Source organism: Hemiscyllium ocellatum, chromosome X (genome assembly GCF_020745735.1).
Source record: "Hemiscyllium ocellatum isolate sHemOce1 chromosome X, sHemOce1.pat.X.cur, whole genome shotgun sequence".
Classification (NCBI taxonomy): domain Eukaryota; kingdom Metazoa; phylum Chordata; class Chondrichthyes; order Orectolobiformes; family Hemiscylliidae; genus Hemiscyllium; species Hemiscyllium ocellatum.
Genome location: NC_083453.1, coordinates 14,799,731 through 14,825,298, shown reverse-complemented (window position 1 = coordinate 14,825,298; position 25,568 = coordinate 14,799,731). Strand labels below are relative to the sequence as shown.

At 39.4% G+C, this 25,568-nt stretch overlaps 1 protein-coding gene across 8 annotated transcripts in view; it reads right to left on the bottom strand.

Moving 5' to 3' along the window:
• Positions 1–25,568, bottom strand: part of ikzf4 (IKAROS family zinc finger 4) — a 207,780-nt gene that overhangs the window by 28,853 nt on the left and 153,359 nt on the right. For 7 of the 8 annotated variants that reach the window (XM_060820903.1, XM_060820904.1, XM_060820907.1 and 4 more), the window contains 2 exons: positions 18,240–18,500; positions 13,945–14,112 (listed from right to left, as the gene is read on the bottom strand). In XM_060820903.1, the coding sequence (XP_060676886.1) occupies positions 13,945–14,112; positions 18,240–18,500 (429 nt within the window). The remainder of the gene's footprint in view (positions 1–13,944; positions 14,113–18,239; positions 18,501–25,568) is intronic. The other variant, XM_060820911.1, reaches the window with a different exon arrangement.

Genomic DNA, 25,568 nt, shown 5'->3' with positions numbered 1-25,568 from the left:
AGAAGTGAGAATCAATATCTGTTGACCATAACAGATGGGTCTACGAGATGTCCAGAGGTCATTCTATTATGCAGTAACACGGCTAAAAGGATTATAGAAGAGTTACTTAATTTTGTTTTAAAATCAGATAGGAACTACCTACAGGGACACAATCAGAACAACGATCAAATTTTACATTGAAATTATTCAAGTTATGGATAGCTTCAGAATAAAACAATTTAAATCAACTGTATATGATTCAGAATCTCAAGGAACATCAGTATGGTGGCATCAAACTTTAAGGAACATGGTGAGGGCTTGTAATCGTGACAATCCAGAGGATTTGGATAAAGGAATTCCATGGGCACTTTTTGCAATTAGGGACGTGCCTAGTGAATCAACTAAATTCAGTCCATTTGAATTAATTTTCAGACAGGAGGTGAGAGGACCACTGAAATTAATTGGAGGGGAAATTGGTAAGTCAGAGTTCACAGACACATATTTTGATTATCAAATTTTAGGGAAAGATTAAATAGAGCAAGTGAGTCAGTTGGACAGCATTTGAAAGAAACACAGCATGTGATGAAACAGGAAGCAGAGACAAAAATCAAAAAACCGCAATTTTACTGAAAGAGATGACGTGTCGTGTTACTTGCCGTGGTAGGTGAAACTTTAAAAGCCAGGTTTAGTGGGCCTCATAAAATCAGAAGAAAATTGAGTGAGGTGAATTATTTGATAAGAACACCAGAGAGAAAGAAAATTCTCAGTGTGTCATGCAAATATGCTCAAATGTTATTTAAACAGGGAAGGAAAGCAAAAGAAGAATGTGGTATTTGTTACAACTTAGAGTGAAAAAGCAAATCCAGATAAATTTACAGTTGATCTTCTTCAAATTAAATTGGAAAATTAGAAAGTTCTCAAAAATTGGGACAAATTATTGAGCTACCTTCCAGAGGAAAAATCAAAATGACTGGAAAGAGTTATTACAATCACATGGAGAGATATGTGGGAATAAGCTGGGAAGTACTGACATGAATAGGAAGGGTTTGGAGGGATATGGGCCGGGTGATGTCAAGTGGGACAGATTAGGTTGGGATATCCGGTCGGCATGGACGAGTTGGACCGAAGAGACTGTTTCCGTGCTGTACAGCTCTATAACTCTATGTTTACGCATGATGTAGAAATCGAAAATGCTGTTCCAATTAAGCAACATCCTTATAGACTTAAGCCTCTAAAGTTGGCACAGGTTCAAAAACAGACTGAATGCAGCTCAAACGCGATATAATAAAAGTGAGTTGCAGCAAATGGAGCTCACCCACAGTGATGATACCAAAACCAAATGGTACCCAACATTTGTGTTGATTACCACAACAGTAACGCAGTTTCCCAATCTGATTCATAATTTTATTCCACAGCAGGGATACTATATTAAGAAGCTGAGACAAGCAACTTCTACTTCAAAGCTGGACTTACTGAAAGGTTACTAGCAGGTACCTTTATCCAAGAATTTTGGCTGAACGTACTTGACTAATTTAAAGTTATGCCATTTGGTATGAAAAATGCAACAAGCTATATTTCAAAAACAAACCAATAAAAGTCATTTCTGGATTACTCAACTGTGTAGTGTGCATTGACAATCTGGTGATTTTCAGTCACACATGGAAAGAATATTTGGAGCATCTATTGGAACTGTTCAATCGACTTCAGAAGGCAGGCTTGGTGATAAACGTCGCTCAAGAGAGTTCACAAAAGCCCATGTCATGTTCCGAGGCCATATCAATGTACATGGACAGATGCCCCCACAGGATGCGAAAACAAAGGGAATTTGCCATACCATCAAAGAGGGAAGTACTACGATTTCCGGGACTCAGTGGTTTTTATTGAAAATTCATACCGAATTTTAGTAAGGTGGTTGCTTCACTGACTAACATGTTGGAAGTGCAGAAAATTTCAGTAGATGGAGGAATGTCAGAAAGCATTTGACAGCCTGAAAGCTGTGCTAACCATTGCTCCAGCATTAGCCACACCTAATTACGCAAAGCTATCCAAGGTAGCTATCAATGTGCGTGATGTCAGTGTCAGTGCTGTACTCTTCCAAAAAGATGACAAGATAGAAAAACCTGTTGGGTGTTTTTCCAGAAAGTTGAATATTCATTAACAGAAATATTCCACAGCTGTGAAGATGACTTGAGCTTGGTGTTGGCATCGTATTACTGGCAACATAAATGTTGAAATAATGTGACTGAGGCAATTGTATATACTGATCATAACTTCTTTATCTTTAAATTTTTCTAAAAACATTAAAATACCAGACTGTTTAGATGGAGTTTATTGTTACAGCCATTTGATCTGAAAATTATATATGTGGCAGGCTGAGAGAACATAATTGCCAAAGTATTGTCACGACTTTAATGAAGGAAGATGGAGGTTTTTGGTGATGGATGAAACAGATTGAAATGGACTGTCGTAATCAATGTTTGCATGCTTAGAGTTAATGTAATGTATACGTATTGTAGTGTACTAATGGTGTAAGACTAAAGGTTTTAAAAATGAAGCCATGTTTGTACATTGATGGTTAATTTGTTTTTAAGAGCAGGGAGAGGGAGGGAAGGTGTGACAATACTATGACTTTAAGAGTTGTACTTTGTCCTGGATTTTTTTTTAAAATGAAGGGAGGTTGAGACAGAGGTATGTTCCAAGCCAATAAACAGCTTGTGAAGCCTTGGGTTTTCTTATGAAAAAGTAGGAACAATAGAAGCAGCACAAAATGGATGGAGTCAGGCTTCTACAGAACCATTGCTTCCATTTGGGTCTCTGTCTCTCTGTCACACACACACACACACTCTATTTTACTGACCTTTGCTTGGGAAATAAGGCAGGGCAAATGACTGACATCTCAGCGGGGCAGCACTTTGTGTCCAGTGATCATAATTCTATTAGTTTTAAAATAGTTATGGAGTAAGGCCAATTTTGACAGTATCAGGCAAGAACTTTGAAAAATTGATTGGGAGAGGCTATTCATAGACAAAGGGACAGTTGGAAAGCAAGAGGCCTTCAAAAATGAGATAGTGTGTCCAGAGGCAGTATGCCCCTATTAGTGTGAAGGGTAAGGCTGGTAGGTATAGGGAATGCTGGATGACGAGAGAAATTGAGGTTCTAGTCAAGAAAAAGGAGGTATGTATCAGGTATAGACAGCTGGGATTGAGTACAAGGGCAATAGCAGTAATCTTAAGAGGAATATCAGGAGGGCAAAAAGGGGATAGGAGATAGTTTTGGCAAATAGAGTTAAGGAGAATCCAAAGAGATTCTAAAAACATTAAGGGCAAAAGAGTAACTAGGGAGAGAATGCAGCCCTTTAAAGATCAACAAGGCCGTCTATATATAGAATTGTGGGAGATGGGCGAGATGCTAAATGATTATTTGACATCAGTATTTGTTGTGGAGAAGGATATGGAAGATAGAGAATGTAGGGTAATAAATAGCAAAATCTTGAAAAATGTCCATATTACAGAGGTGGTAGTGTTAGAGATCTTAAAACACAAAAGCTGGAAAACTTCCCGGAACTTGATCATACGTATCCCAGAACTTTGTGGGAAGCTAGGGAAGTGATTCCTGTGCCTCTTGCTGAGGTATGTGTATCATCAATAGCCACAGATGTGGTGCCAGAAGACTGGAAGGTGGTTAACGTGGTACAATTATTTAAGAAAGATGGTAAGAAAAAGCAAGGGAACTATAGACCCCGTGAGCCTGATGTCAGTGGTGGTTAGGTTGTCGGATGGGATTCTGAGGGACAGGATTTAAATTCATTTGGAAAAGCAAGTTCTGATTAGGGACAGTTAACATGGCTTTGTGCATGGGAAATTGTGCCTCACTAACTTGATTGAGTTAGTTTGAAGAAGTGACAAAGAAGATTGATGACGGCATTGTCTAAACAGACTTCAGCAATGTGTTCAACAAGGTTCCACACGGTAGGTTAGTTAGTAAGCTTAGATCACATGGAGTACAGGGAGAACTAGCCAATTGGATACAAAATTGGCTTGAAGGTAAGAGGCAGAGGGTTGTGAAGGGTTATTTTTTGGACTGGAGGCCTGTGACCAGCAGTGTGCCACAAGGATTGATACTGACCCCACTGCTTTTTGTCATTTATATAAATGATTTGCATGTGAATATAGATAGAACGGTTAGTAAATTTGCAAATGACACCAAAATTGGTGGTGTAATGGACAGTGAAGAAGGTTATCGAAGTTCATCAAGATCTTGATCAATTGGGTCAGTGGACTGAGGAGAGACAGATATTTAATTTAGATAAATGTGAGGTGTTGCATTTTGGTAAGGCAAATCAGGGTAGGACTTATACAGTTAACGGTCAGATCCTAGGAAGTGTTGCTGAACAAAGTGATCTTGGAGTGCAGCTTCATAGTTCCTGGAAGGTGGAGTCACAAGTAAACAGGGTAGTGAAGGCGGCATTTGGTACTCTGGCTTTTATTGGTCAGTGCATTTAATATAGGAGTTGGAATGTTATGTTATGGTTGTACAAGACATTGGCTAAGCCACTTTTGGAATGCTGTATTCAATTCTGATGTCCTAGCTATAGAATATTGTGAAACTTGAAAGGGTACAGAAAAGATTTACAAGGATGTTGCTAGGGTTGGAGGGTTTGAGCTACAGGGTAGGCTGAATAGACTGGGGCTATTTTCCCTGGAGCATTGGAAGCCAAGGGGTGACCTTATAGTGGTTTATAAAATCATTAAGGGCATGGACAGGGTGAATAGACCAAGGTGGTTTTCCCAGGTTAGGGGAGTCCAAAACCAGAGGGCATAGGTTTAAAGTGAGTGTGTAAAGATATGAAAGAAACCTAAGGGGCAATGTTTTCGTGCAGTGGATAGTGGGTGTATGGAACGAGCTGCCAGAGAATTTGGAAGAGGCTGGTACAGTTACAGTAATTAAAAGGCATCTGGATGGGCACATCAATAGTAAGGTAAAAACAATGACTGCAGATGCTGGAAACCAGATTTTGGATTAGTGATGCTGGAAGAGCACAGCAGTTCAGGCAGCATCCGAGGAACAGTAAGGGTTTAGAGGGATATGGACCAAATGCTGGAAAATGTGACTAGATTAATTTAGGATACCTGGTTGGCATGAACAAGTTGGACCGAAGGGTCTGTTGCCATGCTGTACATCTCTATGACTCTGCTTTAATGCTTATTAGTGCTTGCCTACAATTTATGTTCTTTTTCTCACTTACCCTATCCAGTCTTAACTAATCACTCAACAGATACTAGGTGCACATAGTTAAATACTGAACAATTAAACACAGCAGAAGGGCCCTCTTGTGGCACACTTAAGTTTTCCAATAGAGTTAATTAAATCAAATCTTCTTTCTTTTGCTTGTATTTTAACCAGAGGATAAGAACAAAGTGTGCTTTACTTAAAGCCAGATAGCATGACCAATTACACCTGGAACACACCTTACATGCGCCTCTAAATAAGACGGGTCTAGGCTATCTCCTAGATATATCTGCAGGGGGTTTGGTCTGGTCTATATCGACAGTGACATCATTCCACCTGCCTGCTATATTGGTTCAAAACAGTTTAAAACTAAAAGCACATGCTGATGGTGGGCATGATACTCCGAGTAGCATCAGATAAGGGTATAGATTCTAACACGATTGTGGAAAATATACATTCGTAAGTCAAGTCTATCAGATCTTGCTCAGTAATAACAAATTTAAAACCTACTTTTCAAAGTGCAATGCTTTAAAATAATATTTTCCATGTATTCAAACAAATTCGCAATGGATTTCACTTATTAGCTCCCTCCTCAGATTTCCCCCAATATGGAGAAAGTTTCACATATATGAGAACAATGGACACACTTTAAAGTGATTTTAAAACACAGCCTTGTAATTAAGTTCATATATTAAAAAGTGCAAGAGTAAAGTCACAAAGTAACTTGCACCAGCTATTCCAAGAGTGCAGAGTTAAATTACTTCAAGGTCCAACATTCATAATATTAAAATGTTTTATTTTAATTTATTTGTAGACACGTAAACAAATACATTTATGGATTTGCAAGAAGTAACAAGGGGGTTAGCGTTTCATGGTTCAGTCTTGGTTGATATAGAGACCATATGTAACAGCAGACTGGGGACATATCAGATGTCAAACTTGGAAAAGCAATATTATAGGTTGGTTTGATGAAGTATCTCAGTGTAACTGCAATATAGAACAAAGAAAGAACCACCAATAAAGTCACTTTTCAGAAGTTAGGTGTCAGCCTGGTGAAATGGCAACACAGAATTACGTGCATGTCAAACAGTGAAGTAGCTTTTGACAGAGCCAAGCCATCCAGCAACCTATGGATCAGATCTAAGCTCTGCAGTCCTGCCAGTTGTGAATGGTAGTGAACAACTGAAAAAAACCAATAGTGAAAATTCCAATTGTCATATGATGAGGGAGCCCAGTACATCAGTACAAAAAACATATCTGACATCCAAGATAAAGCAGCCTACTTGATTGGCACCCCATTCACCACCTTGAAGATTCACTCCCTTCACCACCAGTACACAGGGGCAGCAGTGTGTACAATCTGCAAGATGCACTACACCAAACAACAAGGCTCCTTCAATATAAAAACGTTTGAAATAGAAGTAAGCCATTCAAGTCTGTTCTCCTATTTATTAAAGATAAGGTTGATATGTTTGCATCTTGACTTACAATTCTCACGTGCCCCAATTCCCCTGATTAACAGGAATCTCTCCACTTTTGCCTTAAAATATTCAGTGACCTGACCTCCATCACCTTCTGAGGCAGAGTTCCAAAGTCCCTCAACCCTCAAAAAAAAACCTCATCTCTGATCTAAAACGGTGACCCCTAATTTTAAAACAATGTCTCCTATTTCTGGACTCACCCACACGAAGAAACATCGTTTTGATGCCTATTTAACAAAGCCATTCAGGGTCTTGTACACTTCAATCAAATCACCCCTCACTCTTCAAACTTCAGTGAAACCAATTCCAGTTTATCAAATTTATGCACATAAGACAACCTACACATTCCAGTTATCAAGTTAGTAAATTCTTGTAAATCCAGACAGCTTCTTCCAAACCCATGCTGTCTACAACCAGAAGCGGAAGAGCAGCAGATGCATACAAACACCACCATCTGCAAGTACCTTTCCAAGCCACTCACCAAGATGACTTGGAACTAGATCACTCCAGGTCAAAATCCCAGATCTTCCTTGCTGACAGGACTGTAGGTGTACCTACATGGGCTGTAATTTCAAGGCAGCAACTCACCAACATGTTCAAGGGCAATTAGGAGATGGGTAATAAATACCATCTGTGTCAGTGGCAACATATTCTATGAAATAATACATTTTTTAAAAAAAGTGGGTGGACTAAAGCTGGAAATTTGTTTCAAGTAGTTGAGGCACTGTTTAGCCTCATTGATTTCTCCAGTTGACAAACAGCTGAAAGCAGTGTGGTAGAATATTTGCAGGAGGGAATAAGAGCACTTGTGACATTACTGCAGGTTTACAGATAAATAATTTTGAATGCACAGAACAATTTGTTTATTAAATTTGGCTTTTTTGTTGCAGAAAATAGATAAGAACCAGTTATGATTTTAGGTTTCTCCTAGACTTAGCAGTAAAGGCCTCTATCCCAACAAACTGGAGCTTGACCTTGTAAACCCAATAAGCTGAAAATATGAAATAACCCAATGGTTGAACAGAAATGAAATTATTGTTGTAATTAGGTCAGAATGGTTACTGGCTCTTGTGCTGTTGTAGCCTTTGGGCAGTGAAAGAACAAATATGCTATCCAGACTCTGTCTTAAATGTATAAAGTACAGAATAGGTTTACTTTTAAGTACAATATTGTAGAAAGTCAAAATAGAAGATTACATTTGATTACAAACGTCACTAACCTCTGCCTTCTCAGATTAAAAATAATTCAGATGTGATACTTCACTTAACCTGCATATGACTAGACCAACACTCGAGATGTCCAGCACAGAAACAGACCCTTTGGTCCAACTCGTCCATGCCGACCAGATATCCTAAATTAATCTTGTCCTATTCCCTAGCACTTAGCCCATATTCCTCTAAGCCCTTCCTATTCATATACCCATCCAGATGCCTTTTAAACGTACCAGTCTCCACCATTTCCTCTGGCAGCTCATTCCATACATGCACCACTCTGTGTGAAAAGATTGCTCCTTAGGTCCCTTTTAAATCTTTCCCCTTTCAGCTTAAATCTATGCCCTAGTTTTGGACTTCCCCACCCCATGGAAAATTCCTTTTATTTATACCTTATCCTCGCCCCTCATGATTTCATAAGCCTTTATAAGGTAACCCCTTAGTCTCGGATGCTCCAGTGAAAATAGCCCCAATTTATTTAGCCTCACCTTATAGTTCAAACGCTCCAACCCTGGCAACATCCTTGTACATCTTTTCTGAACCCTTTCAAGTTCAACAACATCCTTCCTCTAGCCAGGAGACTGGGATTGCTCACAGAATTCCAAAAGTAGTCGAAACAAAGTCCTGCACAGCTGCAACATGACCTCCCAACTCCTGTACTCAATACTCTGACCAATAAAGGAAAGCATGCCAAACGCCTTTTTCACTATCCTATCTACTTGCGACTCCACTTTCAAAGGAGCTGTGAACTCACTCCAAGGTCTCTTTGTTCAGCAATACTCCCCAGAACCTTACCATTAAGTGTATAAGTCCTGCTAAGATTTGCCTTTCCAAAATACAGCACCTCACGTTTATCTAAATTAAACACCATCTGCTACTCCTCAGCCCACTGGTCCATCTGATCAAGATCCCATTGTAATCTGAGGTAACCTTCTTTGCTGTCCACTACACTACCAATTTTGGTGTCATCTGCAAACTTATTAACCATACCTCCTATGTTTTCATCCAAACCATTTATATAAATGATAAAAAGTAGTGGACCCAGCACCAACCTTGGTCACAGGCCTACAGTCTGAAAAACAACCCTCCACCACCACCATTCTGTCTTCTACCTTCGATCCAATTCTGGCTAGTTCTCCAACTATTCAGTTTGATCTACACTTTGCAAACCAGTCTACCATGAGGAACCTTGTCGAACACCTTAATGAAGTCCTTATAGATCATATCCACTGCTCTGCCCTCATCAGTCCTCTTTGTTACTTCTTCAAAAAAAACCTCAAGTTCATGAGACATGATTTCCCATGCACAAAGCCATGTTGACTGTCCCTAATCAGTTCTTGCCTTTCCAAATGCATGTAAATCCTGTCCTTCAGGATTCCCTCCAACAACTTGCCCACCACTGATGCCAGGCTCACTGGTCTATAGTTCCCTGGCTTGTCCTTAGCACCTTTCTTAAACAGACTAGCTACCCACCAGTCTTCCAGCACCTCACCTGCGACTATCGATGATACAAATATCTCAGCAAGGAGCCCAGCAGTCACTTCCCTAGTTTCCCACAGAGTTCTATAGGTCAGGTCCTGGGAATTTATCCATCTTTACTTAAGGCATTTGGCCAACTAGTCTTTGGTTGTGCTTATATTTCACATGCATTTCCTTCCATTCCAACTGAAGCTTTCAGCATTTTTCTATTCCCTTTTGTCTCATGCAACCGCCTAGTTTCCTTTTGAAAGCATTTAAACCATTTGTCTCATTATTTCCTGGGGCAGCATGTTCCATAACAGCATCACAAGTCAAATAACCGAATTTGCTGATGACACAAAGTGAGGCAGCACTGTAGACAGTGTAGATGATGACATAAAATTATAAAGTGATATTAATAGAGGTGGTGAATGGGCAAAATTGGCAGACGGAGTTCAATATAAGCAAGTGTGAGGTTATACCTTTTGGAGCAAAAAGGATAGATCAGGATGGTTTCTGGATGGTATGAAGTTCAATATACTCGATGTCCAAAGAAATCTGGGGGTGGGGCTCAGGTGCATAGATCTTTAAAATGCCACAAACAGGTGCAGGAAATAATCAAGAAAGCTAATGGACTGCTGGCCTTTATCTCTGAAGGACTGGAGTGTTAGGGTGCAGACATTATGCTGCAGTTACACAAAACCCTTGTTAAACCCCACTTGGACCCTGTAAGCAGATTTGAAAAACAAACTATTTCCAATGGTTGGGAATTCCAAAATTCAGGGGCAAAATCTAAACATTAGGGTCAGACCATTCAGGAGATATGTTAGGAAGCACTTTTACACAGCATGTAAGATGTTTGGAACTCTCTTCCAGAAATGGCTGTTGATGCTAGATTTATTTTAATTTTAATTTTAAATCTGTGTTACATTTTTTTTGTTAAGCAAAAGGTATTAAGGGCTACGGGCCAAAAGCAGGTACAGTATATGGAGTTAGGCCACAGATCAGCCATGATCTCAGTGAATGACAGAACAGGCTCGAGGGGCTGAATGGCCTACTCCTGTTCCTATGTTCCCACCTGAATCAAAGTTGTTTCTCATTTCCATTTGTCAGCATTCACATCTGAGTCAGAGGTTTGTGTGTCCACCCCATATTCAGAACTTGAGCACAAAATTCTAGGTGGACTCTCATACTGTGGGAATGCTATACCATCCATGGTGGTGTTTTATAAGTGGAGACCTTTCAAAGACACGAGATTTGCCCCTCTCAGGGGGACCAGAAAAGGTCCCACGGCACGAGCTCAAGGAAGATCATGGAAGCCACCTCCAGTAAATAAAAACCCAAAAGAACTGCGGATGTTGTAAATTAGAAACAAAAAACAGGAATTGCTGGATAGGTTTGGCAGCATCGCTGGAGAGAAATCAGAGTTAATGGTTTGGGTTAGGTGACCCTTGTGCAACTTTCCACCAATTCTTGTTTTTGTTTCTGAGTAATCTCCAGTGTCCTGACCAATTGTTATCCCTCTATTAATATTGCAAAAACAGATTATTTAGTCACATTAATATTGTTGTTTGTGGGAATTTGCTATGCAAAAATTGGAGGCCACATTTCCTATTTTGCATCAATGACTAACTCCATTTCAAAAGTACTTAATCGGCTGTAGAGAGCTTTGGTCATGAAAGGTGTTAGATAAATTGGATATTCAACCTTTGGCTTAAAGATGTTAGAATGTATCTTGTACTTATTCTCCAACATGTGAAAACATTTCTCCATGTCTACTCTGTCTAACTCATCTATTATAGAACATCTATTAGGTCACCACAAAGTCTCCTCTTTTGAGAAGAAACTCCAACTGATTCAATCTTACCCAGCAGTTGCAATCACTTGGTTTATCCTGAAAACAGTAGTTGAGAACATAAGAAGTAAGAGGCACAGACCTATCAGCTCCTCAAGCCTCCTCCACCATTGAATGACATCATGGCTGATCTACCACCTCAACTCTATTTTCCCCCACATCCTTCCCATGTCCCCTGATTCCCTGAAAGATCAAAAATCTGTCAATATTAGTCTTGAAAGGGCTCACTGATGTAGCACCTACAAGGTTCTTCTTAGTCCTAAATGATCAATCCCTTATCATCATGAGACTGTGCCCATCCCCTAACCAATGTTCTAGATTCCCCAGCCAGGGGGAAATAATCTCTCAGCAATGTGTATTTCAATGAGATCACCTTTCATTCTTCTGAACTCCAGATAATACAGACCCAATTTACTCAACCTTCCATCACAGGACAACCCTCTCTCTCATCCCGAGAGCTCATCTAGAGAACCTTTATTGAACTTATTCTGAGGCAAATATATCCTTCTTTAGATATGCACTATATTCATAAGCATGGTTTTACCAAAGTCCTACACAATTACAGGAAGGTTTTCTTATTCTTGAAATGAAGGCTAACTTGACATTTGCCTTCCTCATTGCTTGCTGCACCTGCATGCTAATTGTGTTCTTTGTAAGAGTACACCAAACTGTCTTGAAGAACATATATGAACAACTGAATAACCATGTCTTCCTGAAAAGATTATGCTTTCTATTCTTACCAAGAGAATGGTCAGCTTCACACTTCCCCACAATATACTCCATCTGCCATTTTGTTGTGCACTCCTTAATCTGTCAACATCTCCTTGCTGCCTACGTCCTCGTCACAGCTTACGTTCTTATTTAACTTTTTAAAAAATTAGCAAATTTAGATAAATTACCCTTAGTCCCTTTGTCCAAGTAATTAATGTAAGTTCTGTTGCCTCCTTTAAACCTCAGAAATACAATGCGATGCAGTGTGAAAGCTGTGCAGAATAGTACTATCTGGACAGGTGTAGAGGTGTTACAGTATCAAACCACCTGCAGACAGCTGAGACTTTTTCAATTTTGTATTCTCTCTAAACAGCAAAACGCAAGGCATTTTTGCTGAAAATGTCACTTTTATTCAGAAGTATCAGCTTACATCTGTGGAGAGGGAAACAGATTTAACGTTCCAGGTCAGTATTCTCAAGAGGGGACAATGATTAAAAACATTACCACTTCTCCTCTTTCCACAGATGTTGCCTGACCAGATTCTTTCACACCCCCCACCCCCAGCATTTTCTGCTTCAAGTTAAATTCTTGAATAAACCTCCTTTCCCTTAATATATTCCAAATATTCACAAATTATTTCCCTTAAAGCAATTTTGCACCAGAAGGAGTAACACAACTGTGAAAATAATTGCAATATTTTACGAACTCAGATAGGTTGCAGAAAGACGCTGCTAAGCTGAGTAACCAAACCACACAATTATTTTTTCAGTTGACCAGTAATTTACTGAGGTGAAACAGCAAAGTAACATTTAAAAAACTGCTTGTAAGATTCTACATCATCTGCAGAAGCACTGTATATTCAACTCTCAAGTACTTTGTTTATCGTGAAGTGTTTTAGGAAGCCCTAAGAAAGGGACTTTCCAATCTCCGAAGTGGAAGAAGTTACGCAATGCTTCAATCAAAGAACTTTTATTTCACCATGGACATGTTTAACCAAATTAAAAATAAGCCTTTCCTATTATTCTCCACATCTACAATTTATTCTTTACATTTAAAGCTAACAGGCATAAAGTTGGAAGAACATAGCAAGCCAGGCAGCATCAGGAGTAATGAAGTCAATGTTTTGGGTGTTACCCTTCTTTCAAAAAGGATTACACCTGAAACGTCGATTTCGCTACCTTCTGATTCTGCCTGGCTAGCTGCATTCTTCCAGCCGCCTGCCTGTCTACTTTGGATTCCAGCATGTGCACTATTTTTGTCTCTTACATTTAAAGCTAACCACATTTTTGTCCAACACAATTTTAAATAAAAGCACGTATCATTTGTAACCTAGCTGGTTTTATCTCGTGAAGTGCTAGCCAGCATGGCTGCATTCTGAAAAGTCGGACTCAATTGGAATTCTATCAACAAACACATTGACTTGGATCCCATTTACCACCCCCTGAGAAAAAGAACAGGAAATGACATCACCAACCCAAGGAAACCGAAACAAACAAATAAAAAGCAGGCCACACCACAAGTGTTTCATGCGGAGACTCACTGATGATATTGCCTAGCATGGTGACGAAACGTCCGAAAACGAACCTCCCAGCTCAGCGAGCAAACTACACCCAGAAACTCAACCTGAGCTACAAATCTTCTCAAAACTTGCTATCTTTCTCATCTCTGTGGATAAGCAGGAAACAATAAGCATATCCACAGAAGCATAATAAGAACATGAAACCTTTAAGAGAACAATAAGTTGCATATTACAATTAACAGCATTTCTTTAATTTTTAAGTAAATCGGATACATGTTCTGGTTAAATTGATTCAAAACCTTTGCTTCGCTCACAGAATGAAAATTGAGACAAAGCTGATTTTGCGCACATTATTCCTCCCTTAAATCCAATTCCAATGTTCTAGTTACTCAATTTCTTCCCAGATCTTTAAAACAGCTGTTGTGCAAGGGAAGGTTAAAATTTTTTGTGTCAAAAGTTCACTTTTCTCTCCATGTTTTTGACAAAATTCCACCCACGAACCTGCATGCGTTCGGAGATGTCCGCTGAGTGCATCCCTTCTTCGACAGGCATAATTGCAGAATGGACATTTAAAAGGCTTCTCCCCAGAGTGTAATTTGATGTGCCGCAGGAGATTTCCTTTCTGCGTGAATGAGGCGCCACACTGGTTACAATGAAAAGGGCGTTCACCTGAAGAGGAAAGATTATACAGAAAGGTCAAAGAGCAAGAAAAAAAAAACAAGCAACTAAAAAACATATTTGCCTTTCAACATAGCATCTTTGTATTCATTAAAATCAAAGATGAGTATGCTGGAAAACACAAGATTTTCCAATTTCTGAAATTCTAGGTGATGCACATGACATTTGCAATGAAACTGACTTTTTGAAACAAGTGACGATTGTAAACAGAAACAATAATTGGTATTCATATAATGCTTTATCATGCTTCTCTTGGCATACCAAAGTGTTTCACATACAATGAACATTACCATTTGATAAACAGCATTGTGCCATAACGGAGGAGATGAATGACCATTTCATAGTTTTAGTGGTGTTAAACAGCAAGAATTTGCCAGAATACTTGGTAAATTCCCTACTTTTCTTTGAATAATAGATTCAGCATCCTCCTGCACCAATGAAAGATGCAGATGGAGTCTTGGTTTAGTCTCATCCAAATGGCATCTCTGACAATGCAGCCAGTTTCTCAAGTGCCGGAGCCCAGATTTCACGTTTAAGTCTTGGAGGGAATTTAAATCCAGAACTTTTGAGGCAAGAATTCTGCATAAGTCACTGAGCCAGGTCGACACTGGACTAAACAATGTGCGAGACACAACCAGTGCCGACCTTTAGCGAATTTATCAACAAAAATCAATTATATAAATCACCATTTTTAAATCACTTTGAAAGTATAAGTCTTGTCTATTACCAAGATGATTAACTGTATATTCAGTTTAATGACACTGATCAGACTGTCCTGCTTAAACTGGAAAAATATATGAATGATAAAGAGTAGACTACTCAGTACCTCAAGTCTGTTCCACGATTCAGTGAGATCATGGCTGATCTGTTTACTCCATGTTCCTACCTTTTGAGGAAGACAGTGCCAAAAAGACTCCTGACTCAGAGAAAGAAATTCTCAAATCATTCTAAAATTAGCAACTTTTTATTTTGAAAGAATGACCCCTAATTCTAGATTCTCCTACAAAAGGAAACATCCTTTTCGTGTGCAACCTGCCAAGACCCCTCGGATCTTGTATCTTTGAATGAAAGTCATTCCTCGGTTTTCTAAACTCCAGTAGATACAAGAGTCAAAATGTATGTGCTGGAAAAGCACAGCAGGTCAGCTAGCGTCTGAGGAGCAGGAGAGTCGACATTTCGGGGCATAAGCTCTTCATCAGGAAGGGCTTATGCGCCAAAATGTCGACTCTCCTGCTCCTCAGATACTGCCTGACATGCTGTGCTTTTCCAGCACCATACGTTTCAACACTGACTCTCCAGCATCTGCAGTCCTCACTTTTTCTTCCAATGGATACAAGCCTAGCCTGTCCAACCTTTCTGAAGGCAACTTATACCCCCCCCCAACCCTACTTCAGATACTAGTTCAGTAAATCTTCCAACACATTTATAACTAAATTTACCCTTAAATAAGGAGACTAATACTGTATACAGTACTCCAGATGTGGTCTCACCAACGATCTGTGGAATCAAAACATAGCTTCCTACTTTTGCATCCAGTTCCATGACATTCCATGATTGTTAACAGGGGCAGAGTACAAGGGCATAGGGGTTATGCAGAATTTGTGAAGACATGAGTTAAACCTCAGCTCAAGTAAAGCGTACAGTTCCAGGAGTTTAAGAAGGGCATGAATGTATTGGAGAGAGGGTAGAAGTGATTTGAGAATGGTTCCGGGAATAAGATACCTCAGTTATCTAGATAAATTGGAGAAGTTGGGTCTGTTTTCCTTGGAGAAAGGACAACAGATTGAAAGTGATTTGTAAAGATGTCAAATGCAAGGTAAGCAAAAATGCTTTCACATAGCTTGTGGTTCTGGTCTGGCATGTCCTGCCTGGTAGTGTGATGGTGACAGGTTTAATCGAAGGATTCAATATGGCATGAGTGGTTTGTCCAAATAGAACTAATATGCAAGGGTTTTGGGAAAGGGCAAGAGAACAGCATAAATGTTATGATGCTCATTTGGAGAGATGGTACAGACATGATGGACCAAATGGCCTTGTTCTGTACCATAACAATGCTGTGACTAGCTTCTGTAATCACTTGCGATACCTATATATCAACCTTTTGATATTCATGCACAAGAACATCCAGATTCCCTCTGCAAAATCCCACCATTTAGACATGCTTTTCTATTCTTCCTGCCAAAATGAATAATTTCACATTTTTTACATTACACTTAATTTGCCAGATCTTTGCTTACTCACAACAAATCTATATCCCTTTGCAACTTCATGACCTCTTCACAACTTACCTGCCTACCTATCATTGTGTCATCAGCAAATTTCACCACCATGCCTCTCACCCCTTCATCCAAGTCATTTCTATAGATTGCCCCAGCACTGATCCCTGTGACACGCCATTTGTTAAATAAAAAGAAACTCATTTACATGTTCTGTTTCCAGTTAGCTAGCTGATCTTCTATCCAGGTTAATGTGTTACTCCCCACATACCATGAGCTTTTATTTTCCACAATAATCTTTGTTGTGGAATTTTATCAAATGCCTTCTGAAAATCCAAGGATATTACATCTTCCCCTTTGCCCACAGCATGTTATTTCAATAACTCCAATAAACTGGTTAAACATATTTCCCTTTCACAAAACCATATTGACTCTCCCCGATTACCTTGAATTTTGCTAAATGCTACAACGTCTCTAATAATAGCTTCCAACATTTTCCCCAATGACCGATATTAAACTAACTGGCCTGTAGTTCGTGTGCTCAAAAAAAAAATCAGGGAGAGAGAAAAAGAGTAACAGTTACTATTTTCCAACTAGTGGAATGTTCCTCAAATCTAGGGACTTTTGGAAAATTAAAACCAATGCATCAACAATGTCACTAAGCCCTTCTTTCGAGACCTTAGGATGAAACCTGTCAGGACTCAAGGGATTGTCAGCACACAGCCTCAACAATTTACTCAGCATCACTTCCTTGGTGATTCTAATTTTTTTCAGGCTCCTCTCTCCCATGTCTTAATTTACAGCTAAGTCTGGGACATTACTTGTATCCTCTATACTGAAGGTTGATACAAAATATCTCTTTAATTCATCAGTCATCTCCTTATTAATGCCCCAGACTCACTTTCTTATAGGACGAACACTCACTTTGTTAACTGTTACAGCTCAGCTCAAGCAGTTTACAGAAGGTACTAAAGACAACAGAAGGCAGATTAAAAAGCATCAATTACTATTTGATCATCAGAACAGATACTCAGATCTATAAACATATGATTACAAAAAACAGTTAATGTTGCAGTTAGATACAACCAGAGGAAAAAAAAATAAGCAAATGAGAAGACCAAAAGAAGAAGCTAAAAAGTAAATTGGAAACCAAGCTGTGAAAGGCCCTTTCGGCTTTCTTGCCACAACACAGATCAAAAATTACGAATCAAAATCAAATTTCAGTAAACATACATTCTGCAAACACAGCATTCTAGCCTTAAACATACAAACAAATGCAACTTTTACGTGTAAATGTTGTGCTCATGCTGAGAGACATCAATACTGGGAAAAGGATTGTGCGCTTGGCACACACCGGTCTGATATAGTGTAGGTTTGAAGAAGGACAAAGCTCACTGCTTTAACGCACTTTTAAATCCGCAAAGAAGAATCAGCCTGATACATCAGTACAATACTTTCATGTTCCACCCAAAACATTCATTGGGTTTTGGCGAATACAGTGCCAGCTTAGTGTGATTTTATATAATAATATGCTGAAACTGGTTACATTTTTGGCTTTGCAGATATGTTGTTACTATGCTAGGTTGAGAGAGAAAACAAGAAAATGGAAGTGCAATAGAACAAACAAAAAGTTCCAAGAACAGTTTCAGAATAAGCTCCAAGAACAGTTTCTGAAGGACTCCTAAAATATATCCAAGCTGAGTTCTACATTCCTCAAAGTGGTGTGGACACTACAGTTCCATTAGTCTGCTCCTATAACCACAGGATCCAAGGAATACAAATAACTGGCCAAACGTCACGGCAAATCAATCACAAACGAATTTCAACAACTACCACCACAGACAGAGACTTTAAGCCCCACTACATGCCACTCCATTGCCTTACTTGTGTAAGCATACTTACCAGTATGGCTCCTCTTATGTACCATAAGAACATTCGGTCCGATGCAGACCATTCCGCATAGATCACACTTCAGTTTTCCATTAGGAAGGCGAATCCCTCCAGGAGAATGAGGTCCCTGCCCCGTGCCCTCAAAGAATCCTAGCGGGTCCGAAAAAGACACATCCACAATGACTGCTTCATCTTTATCACTAGCGCCATCCTCCTGTGTCAGAAGCCTCCCTGCCTCTTGATCGCTGTACATCTCAACCTTGATGGAGTTGGCTGCAAATGAACATCAGAAATGTCAGATGGAGCCATAAGACGACAGGGCTAGACACCAGGTATGGGGCGTTGTTCAAGACAGGCCAGGGGGCAAACTAGTGTGCAGCAACTAAATTTTATGAACCCTCACGGAGCATCCTTAGCGAAACATTCGTAAGGTTGAAGCAAGAGGTGACTCAATATTTTAGATGACCCATGTCAAACCTCATTTGGGAGGTCACTTACATACAGTTTTTTTGGGGAGGGTAGGGGGAGCTATCCAATTCTACAGCACTGTTGTCCTTCAGCTTATGAGCACACAATGTACATAGATGTCTAAATAAAATTACAAATACACCAAAACACACACACACCACTCAAGTCATTTTGCTCATTCAAGTTATTTGATAACAGCATTTGATATAACACCAGTTGTAGAAAACCATTCCCTGGAATGAAGCAATAATTAGAATAAAATATACAGAAGATCGACTCAAAGAATAATGGACAGAATTGGGCTCTTGAAGAGCAGTCAAGGGTAAATTATAGGATAACAACGACCTGGTGTAGCAGACAAACTGCAGCACAGCTACAATAACAGAAACAAGGGAGCAATCGCTGTGATTAGGAGAAGACTCCGGATAACTAAATACACAGAAAAACATGCACAACAGTTAAATAAAGCCACTTTGAAAAAAAACCCTCTTAAACAGGTGCGTTATTTTCCCCTGTCATCTTCTTCCCAATAGCTTACCAGTGAACTCTTTCCTCTGTAAATAAAAGGAAGAAGAGGAAATGTACACAAGATGTGTGCTACCTTTTAGCAATCTAAGCATTTGATTTAATTTCTACATTTTTAGTGCAGTACTATTTATATTTTTGTTCTGGTTAAAGTACATCACTGCTGGGAAACTAGACCTTTTATTCCACCTCCCCCGCCCCCCTCTTCTGGTGCCCTGTAATATGCTGCAGCACTCATGACATTCATAGCACAGAAACTTGCAACTTTACACTCCCTGTATACTATCCCAAATAAGCAGCAGGGTGAATTATCCACAAAATCATCGCTGTTTAAAAAAAAGTTTGGAATATTTTTGTACTCTGGACTTCTCCCTCCTCAGAAATAGTTAAAACCACTCAAACATCCTGTTGCACAAGGGGACACCGGAGACTTCCACTCCTGCAATCTGGATTCTGCTGAAAGCCAGTTCCTGGAAGGAACAGTAGCACTTCACCTCCAAGAGAAATTTGAGACAGGAACCAGTAGCAATAACCCAAAGGTTTGGAAATGAACCATTAATGGTCAAATTGTTGAGAAGAACTCGGTTTCCCAGAGTTGCCATTTACCATCAACATTTATCTTTCAACCAGGAAACTGGCCAGTTTGGAGTACTGCCTTTTCTACAGTAGCTATCATGGCCACTCCTACTTAGTCATGGAAAAACATGGGCTTGCAGAAAAACGCCATTCCCTTTTCAGTCCCACTACCTGCTATAGAACACACTTGTTGAAGGCTTTAGAACAGTCGGATGGCAGTCCGGAAACTCCTGAGATTAAGATCTCAAGAGTAACCAAGCAGTACAATTAATAGCCTTATTCTCATCCCCTACAAAAATTTAAAATATTATCAAATTTAAATTCAATGGGTTAACAAAAAAGGTTTAAAGTCAAGATAGAAGCTGTTTTCAAGTTAAAATATTACCTACTACGAGAAATTTATCTTCCCTTCAAACTTGAAGGTTCACTGCCAAATACTACAAGCAGTGAGGGCATCAATAAAATTACATGCATGACAATACTAAATTTCTAACAGAGAAACAAAAATGCAAGCTATCAGAATTTACACATCTTTCCAGCTGTCTAGGAAAGCTTTTCAATTTAAAATTCAGGGATTAAATTCACATATTCATTCAGTTTAAATGAAAGGATGACACTGCAGAAGATTCAACTCTAAAATTAAAATTATATTATTGTGGATGAAATGTAGCCATGCAATTGTCATTGTACCAGAGTCCAAGTCAAGCAGGATACCAACTGAAAATCAACAAACCAATCCTGCAGTACAATTCCCACAATCCTTGGCCTTTCAGTTCTATGAATGCAAAATCAGTCTGAATGAAAAAAGACTTTATACTTTGCGCATTAAAATGTCCAATTCAAAAACTGTCATGGCAACGTGTGCATTTGCCATGGTAGCAGACCACTCTGGTACTGCAGTAAATGCCTACTGAGAACCAACTGGAACTCTCAAAGATAACAAGCAAAAAAAAAATTGCCATTTAAAATGCAGGTCATATTTCTCGTCTCCATCTATTTCTCTCTTTTTGCTTCTTTTCAATTTGCTCGTCTTGAGAAGGCGCCAGCATTTCCTGGGTTATGGTTTTAGAGTCATGGGCTATGCCTTGTTCAAGTGGCTATTCACGAGAGAGCTTGGACGGTAAATGCAAAGTTAATTGGATTTTATTTGACAAAAAAAAAATTCAAAGGGACAATTAAGGAAGATATTAAGGGGATGAAACAAAATGAATCCCACAGCTGAGCTCAAGCACCATCTAGGAGCAGGGGTCATGGGTGGTTTTATCCCACTCAGCCCAGCAGCACAAAGGCTTGCAAACCTACGTGGCATAGACTGAGTGTCTAATCTGGAACCTTCTGTTTTGTGTGGTTTTGTGCTACGTCAAGCTGTGTATAGATCCAGTACTGCAGTCACTGGGCAAAACCATGCCAATGTTAAATCTCGTTCTTTCCACTGGCCGCACACAGTTTTGAGGGCTAAAAGGCAACTAAGTGGCATGTTAGCTTTAGTTATGTTTTTCAAGACAGAAAGTACTCCAAGTTGATCCTACGGCAACTCAGCTCCTATTTCCCTTTTGCTATTGGGAGGTTCTGAAGGAGGAGCACAGAACACACTGTACAATATACATTTTTGAACTTCAAACATTGTCCCTTCTGTATACCATATCTGAAAACACAGGCCCATTTACGCTAAGTTGAGCGAGTTTTTTGTTAGACATTGCTAGATTGGAAAATATTACAGAAACTCAACATGAAAAAATCTATTTGGGTTTCTGTGTTTCTTACGGAATCAAAGTTCAGCACTTCAAAATACACCTTATTCTTGAACTATCTTAGTTTTATATAATACCTACTTATTGGAAAGTTTACACAGTGCAGTGCATTTGTTTCACTGTTTTAACATACAGATCAAGGCAGCATTCAATAAATTAGTACAGAAAGTTGATGTACTGAACACATGGTCAAAATTCTGACCTAGCAAAATACTACCACAGCTCCAGAGGTAAGCACTGAAAAACTCGAAATTTAAAACTAATTTAAGGTAATTACTGGTAAAGAACAACTTTCAGCTCAACTATCCAGAACGGCTGAATGTCTCTGATATAGCATCCAATTGGATCTTAAATGATTCTGTGACTTTTTTCTCCATATCTGCATCTGAGATTCCACCTACATATTGATCACAATGAAGAACTTCCTAATCTCAGTCCTAAACTCACTCTGTAACAGTTTGAACTGGTGTTCCCTTGTCATTTTAACTTAGTTGACACTTTAATATTTTCACATTATTTATTAACTCATATCTATAAAGGTTACCTCTCTGTCTTCCCTGAATTACTTATCAAGGCTGAAAAGCCCAAGCTTTTCATTTCTTTCCTCAAGCCACACCACTACTATTTTACAGCCTTGCACCTTTTCCTCAAACAAGATGGCTAAAGAGGAGAAATAAAAAGAAAAAAAATACAGGAGCATACAAGAGAGGTATTAAATTATACTTCATATTTGTCGACTTAAATTTAGAATTAAGTAAAAGCAACTAAAGCTGTTGTAACAAAATTTAACATGAAAAGAAAATCAGTTGCCCAAGTTAGCTAAATTATGGAAGCACTTCCAATCAACCAAATGTTGTGAGAAATAAAGCAAACTTGACACACACACAGCAAATACAGTGAAATCAAGTTACTGGTGACAGTGGCTTTTCAGGTAAATTTGAAAAGGAACAATCCCATGATCAGTTCAGATTGTATCAGTTGCACCAAATTGTGGCAGCTTTATGTCTCATTGTACGGTATACATTATTTCACATTAAGACAAAATTGATGATGGTAAGGTATAACTATGTCATTTGGTTGTCCATAAAATCTTTCAAGTGATCAAAATTTCCACACTTCACCCTTCATTTAGGATAGATATTGCACATTTACAAATTTTATGACTGAATTCAATTACTGAATCCCAGATGAATCCACAGGGAGGAATCTGACCAAAGAACAATGTATTTGACCTCAACATTCAGATATCACACTTTTCCAAGTTAGGAGGTAAGATTTGAATGCATTCCTTAGAAAACAGATCCCAACATGTGTGTGTGAAGTATTCAGAAGATATTTTGTCCCAACTGAAAAGATTGGAGGCTCACTGAAGAGGTTACCTAGTATGGTGACAAAACATCTGAAAACGAACCTTCCAGCTCAGTGAGCAAACTTACATCCAGCACCTCAACCTGAGCTACAAATGTTTTCAAAACTCGCTAGGTTTGTATAATGTCACAATATGTGGAAGATTCTTTAGCTTAGTATGCTTCAATTCAATAGTGTTAGAAGGAGTAATAAGCCTTCCACTATGTTAGCAGTTCCTAAGCTGTTAGGTCTATTCCTTTCCCCAAAAATTGAGATCCCTAACTTATGTCAGCTTGGATCAGTAAGATCTTTTATATCTGATTCAAAGGGTATGAATTTAGTTCCATGGAAAAACTTGAGCACGTGAACTAGGCTGACATTTCAATGCAGTACTCAGAAGATGCCGCATTGTCAGAGGAAATAGCCTGTGGTTAAAATATTGAACTGAAGCCCCCCACGTGCTGCTGGCTCCAGCTATTCAGGTGGACACTAAAACATAAAACAGATTATTGGGCATCCGTTTCATTGCAGCTCATCAGCTTTTACTTTGCACAATTCCCTGTGTCAGTTGCCTATATAAGCCCTGTATGTTAAAGGCATTTATTAGAAGGGAAGCACTTTCAGATGTTTCCAAGGAACAAGACAAGATTACATGATTGCAAGTTTTATGTTTTGCCTTTTATACTGCTGCTACGAAGCAAGGTAAATGAGCTTATAGCACTGATTGAAATAGACAGATACAATGCTGTGGGTATCACAGAGACATGGCTACAAGTGGATCAGGGCTGGAAACTAAATATCCAAAGCTACACGTCATATCGTGCAGATGAGCAGAGAGGGTGGGGTCGTCTTGTTAGTAAGGAATGAAATTAAATCAACAGCCAGAAGTGATATCAAATAAGAAGGCATAGAATCTGTTTGGGTAGAGTTGAGGAATCACAAAGACTGACCCTGACTAGAGTTCTATACAGGCGTCCTAGCAGTCAGGATGTTGGGAAGAAATTATATCAGGAGATGGGAAAGGCATGTAAAAAAGGCACTATTACAATAATTAAGGGAGACTTCAATATGCAGGTGGACTGGAAAAATATAGCTGATAGTGGATCTCAAGGAAAGGAATTCATGGAATGACTACGAGATAGTTTTTTTTGGATCTGCTTATGGGAGAGCCCACTAGGGAACAGGCAATTCTGGATTTAGTGATGTGTAATGAGGTAGACTTGATCGGGTGCATAAAGCGAAGCAACCCCTATGAGGCCATGACCAAAGTATGATGGGAATTCACTCTGCAGTTTGAGAGGGAGAAATTGGAATCAGATGATACAATTGAGTACAGGTAACTACGAAGATATGAGGAAGGAACTGGCCAGAGTTGATTGGAAGGGGAGCCTAGCAGTCAAGAGAATGGAACAGTAATGGCAGGAATTTCTGGGGGTAATTCAGGAGGCAGAGCAGAAATTCATCCCAAGGAAGAAGAAACATTAAGGGGAGGATGAGGCAACCATGGCTGACAAGGGACATTGGGGACAGCATAAAAGCCAAAGAAAAAGCATACAATGCGGTGAAAATTAGTGTGAAGCCAGAGGATTGGGAAGCCTTTAAAAACCAGCAGTGGACAACTAAAAAAAGGAAAGGGGGGAAAGATGATATCTGAGTGTTACCTAGACAGTAATATAAAAGATGATTGCATGAGTTTTTAAAAGATATCTAAAAGGTAAGAGAGAGGCGAAAGTAGACATTGTACCAAGAGAAAACGAGGTTGGAGAAGTAGTAATAGGGAACAAAGAAATGGCGGAGGAACTGAATAGGTACTTTGCATCAATTTCCATAGTGGAAGACCCACCAACAGCATACCAGACTGTCAACAGAGTTGGGGGCAGAGGTGAATGTAGCGGTCATCACTAAGGAGAAGGTGCTGGGGAAGCTGGAAGGTCCAAAGGTAGATAAATCATACGGACCAGAAGGATTACAGCCGAGTTCTGAAGGTGACAGCTGAGGAGATTGTAGAGGCATTGGTGGTGATCTTTTATGAATTACAGGCTGGTTAGCCTGACCTAATTCATTGGTAAGATTTTAGAGTCCATCGTTGAGGATGAGATTGCAGAGCACATGGGAGTGCATGGTAATATAGGGCTGAGTCAGCACTGCTTCATCAAAGGAAGATTATGCCTGAAAAATCGGTTAGAATTCTTTGAGCAGGTTAGACAAAGGAGAGCTAGATTTCCAGAAGGCCTCTGACGAGATACCGCACAGAGGGCTCTAAATAAGGTAAGAGGCCATGCTGTTCGGGGCAAGGTACTGGCATAGATAGAGCATTGGCTGACTGGCAGAAGGCAGAGAATAGGGATAAAGGGGTCTTTTTTGGGATGGTAGCCAGTGACTAGTGGAGTTCCACAGGGTTCCTTGCTGGAATCACAACTATTCACATAGGAAGAATAGAGGCATAGATTATTTTCTAAATGGAGAAGGGCTTTGGAAATCTGAAGCACAAAGGGACTTGGGAGCCCTACTTCAGGATTCTCTTAAAGTTAACACGTAAATTCAACTGACAATTAGGAAGGCAAATGCAATGTCAGCATTTATTTCAAGAAGCTAGAGTAGGGATGTACTGCTGAGGCTGTATAAGGCTCTGGTCAGATTGCATTTGGAATATAGAGGGAAATTTTGGGCTACA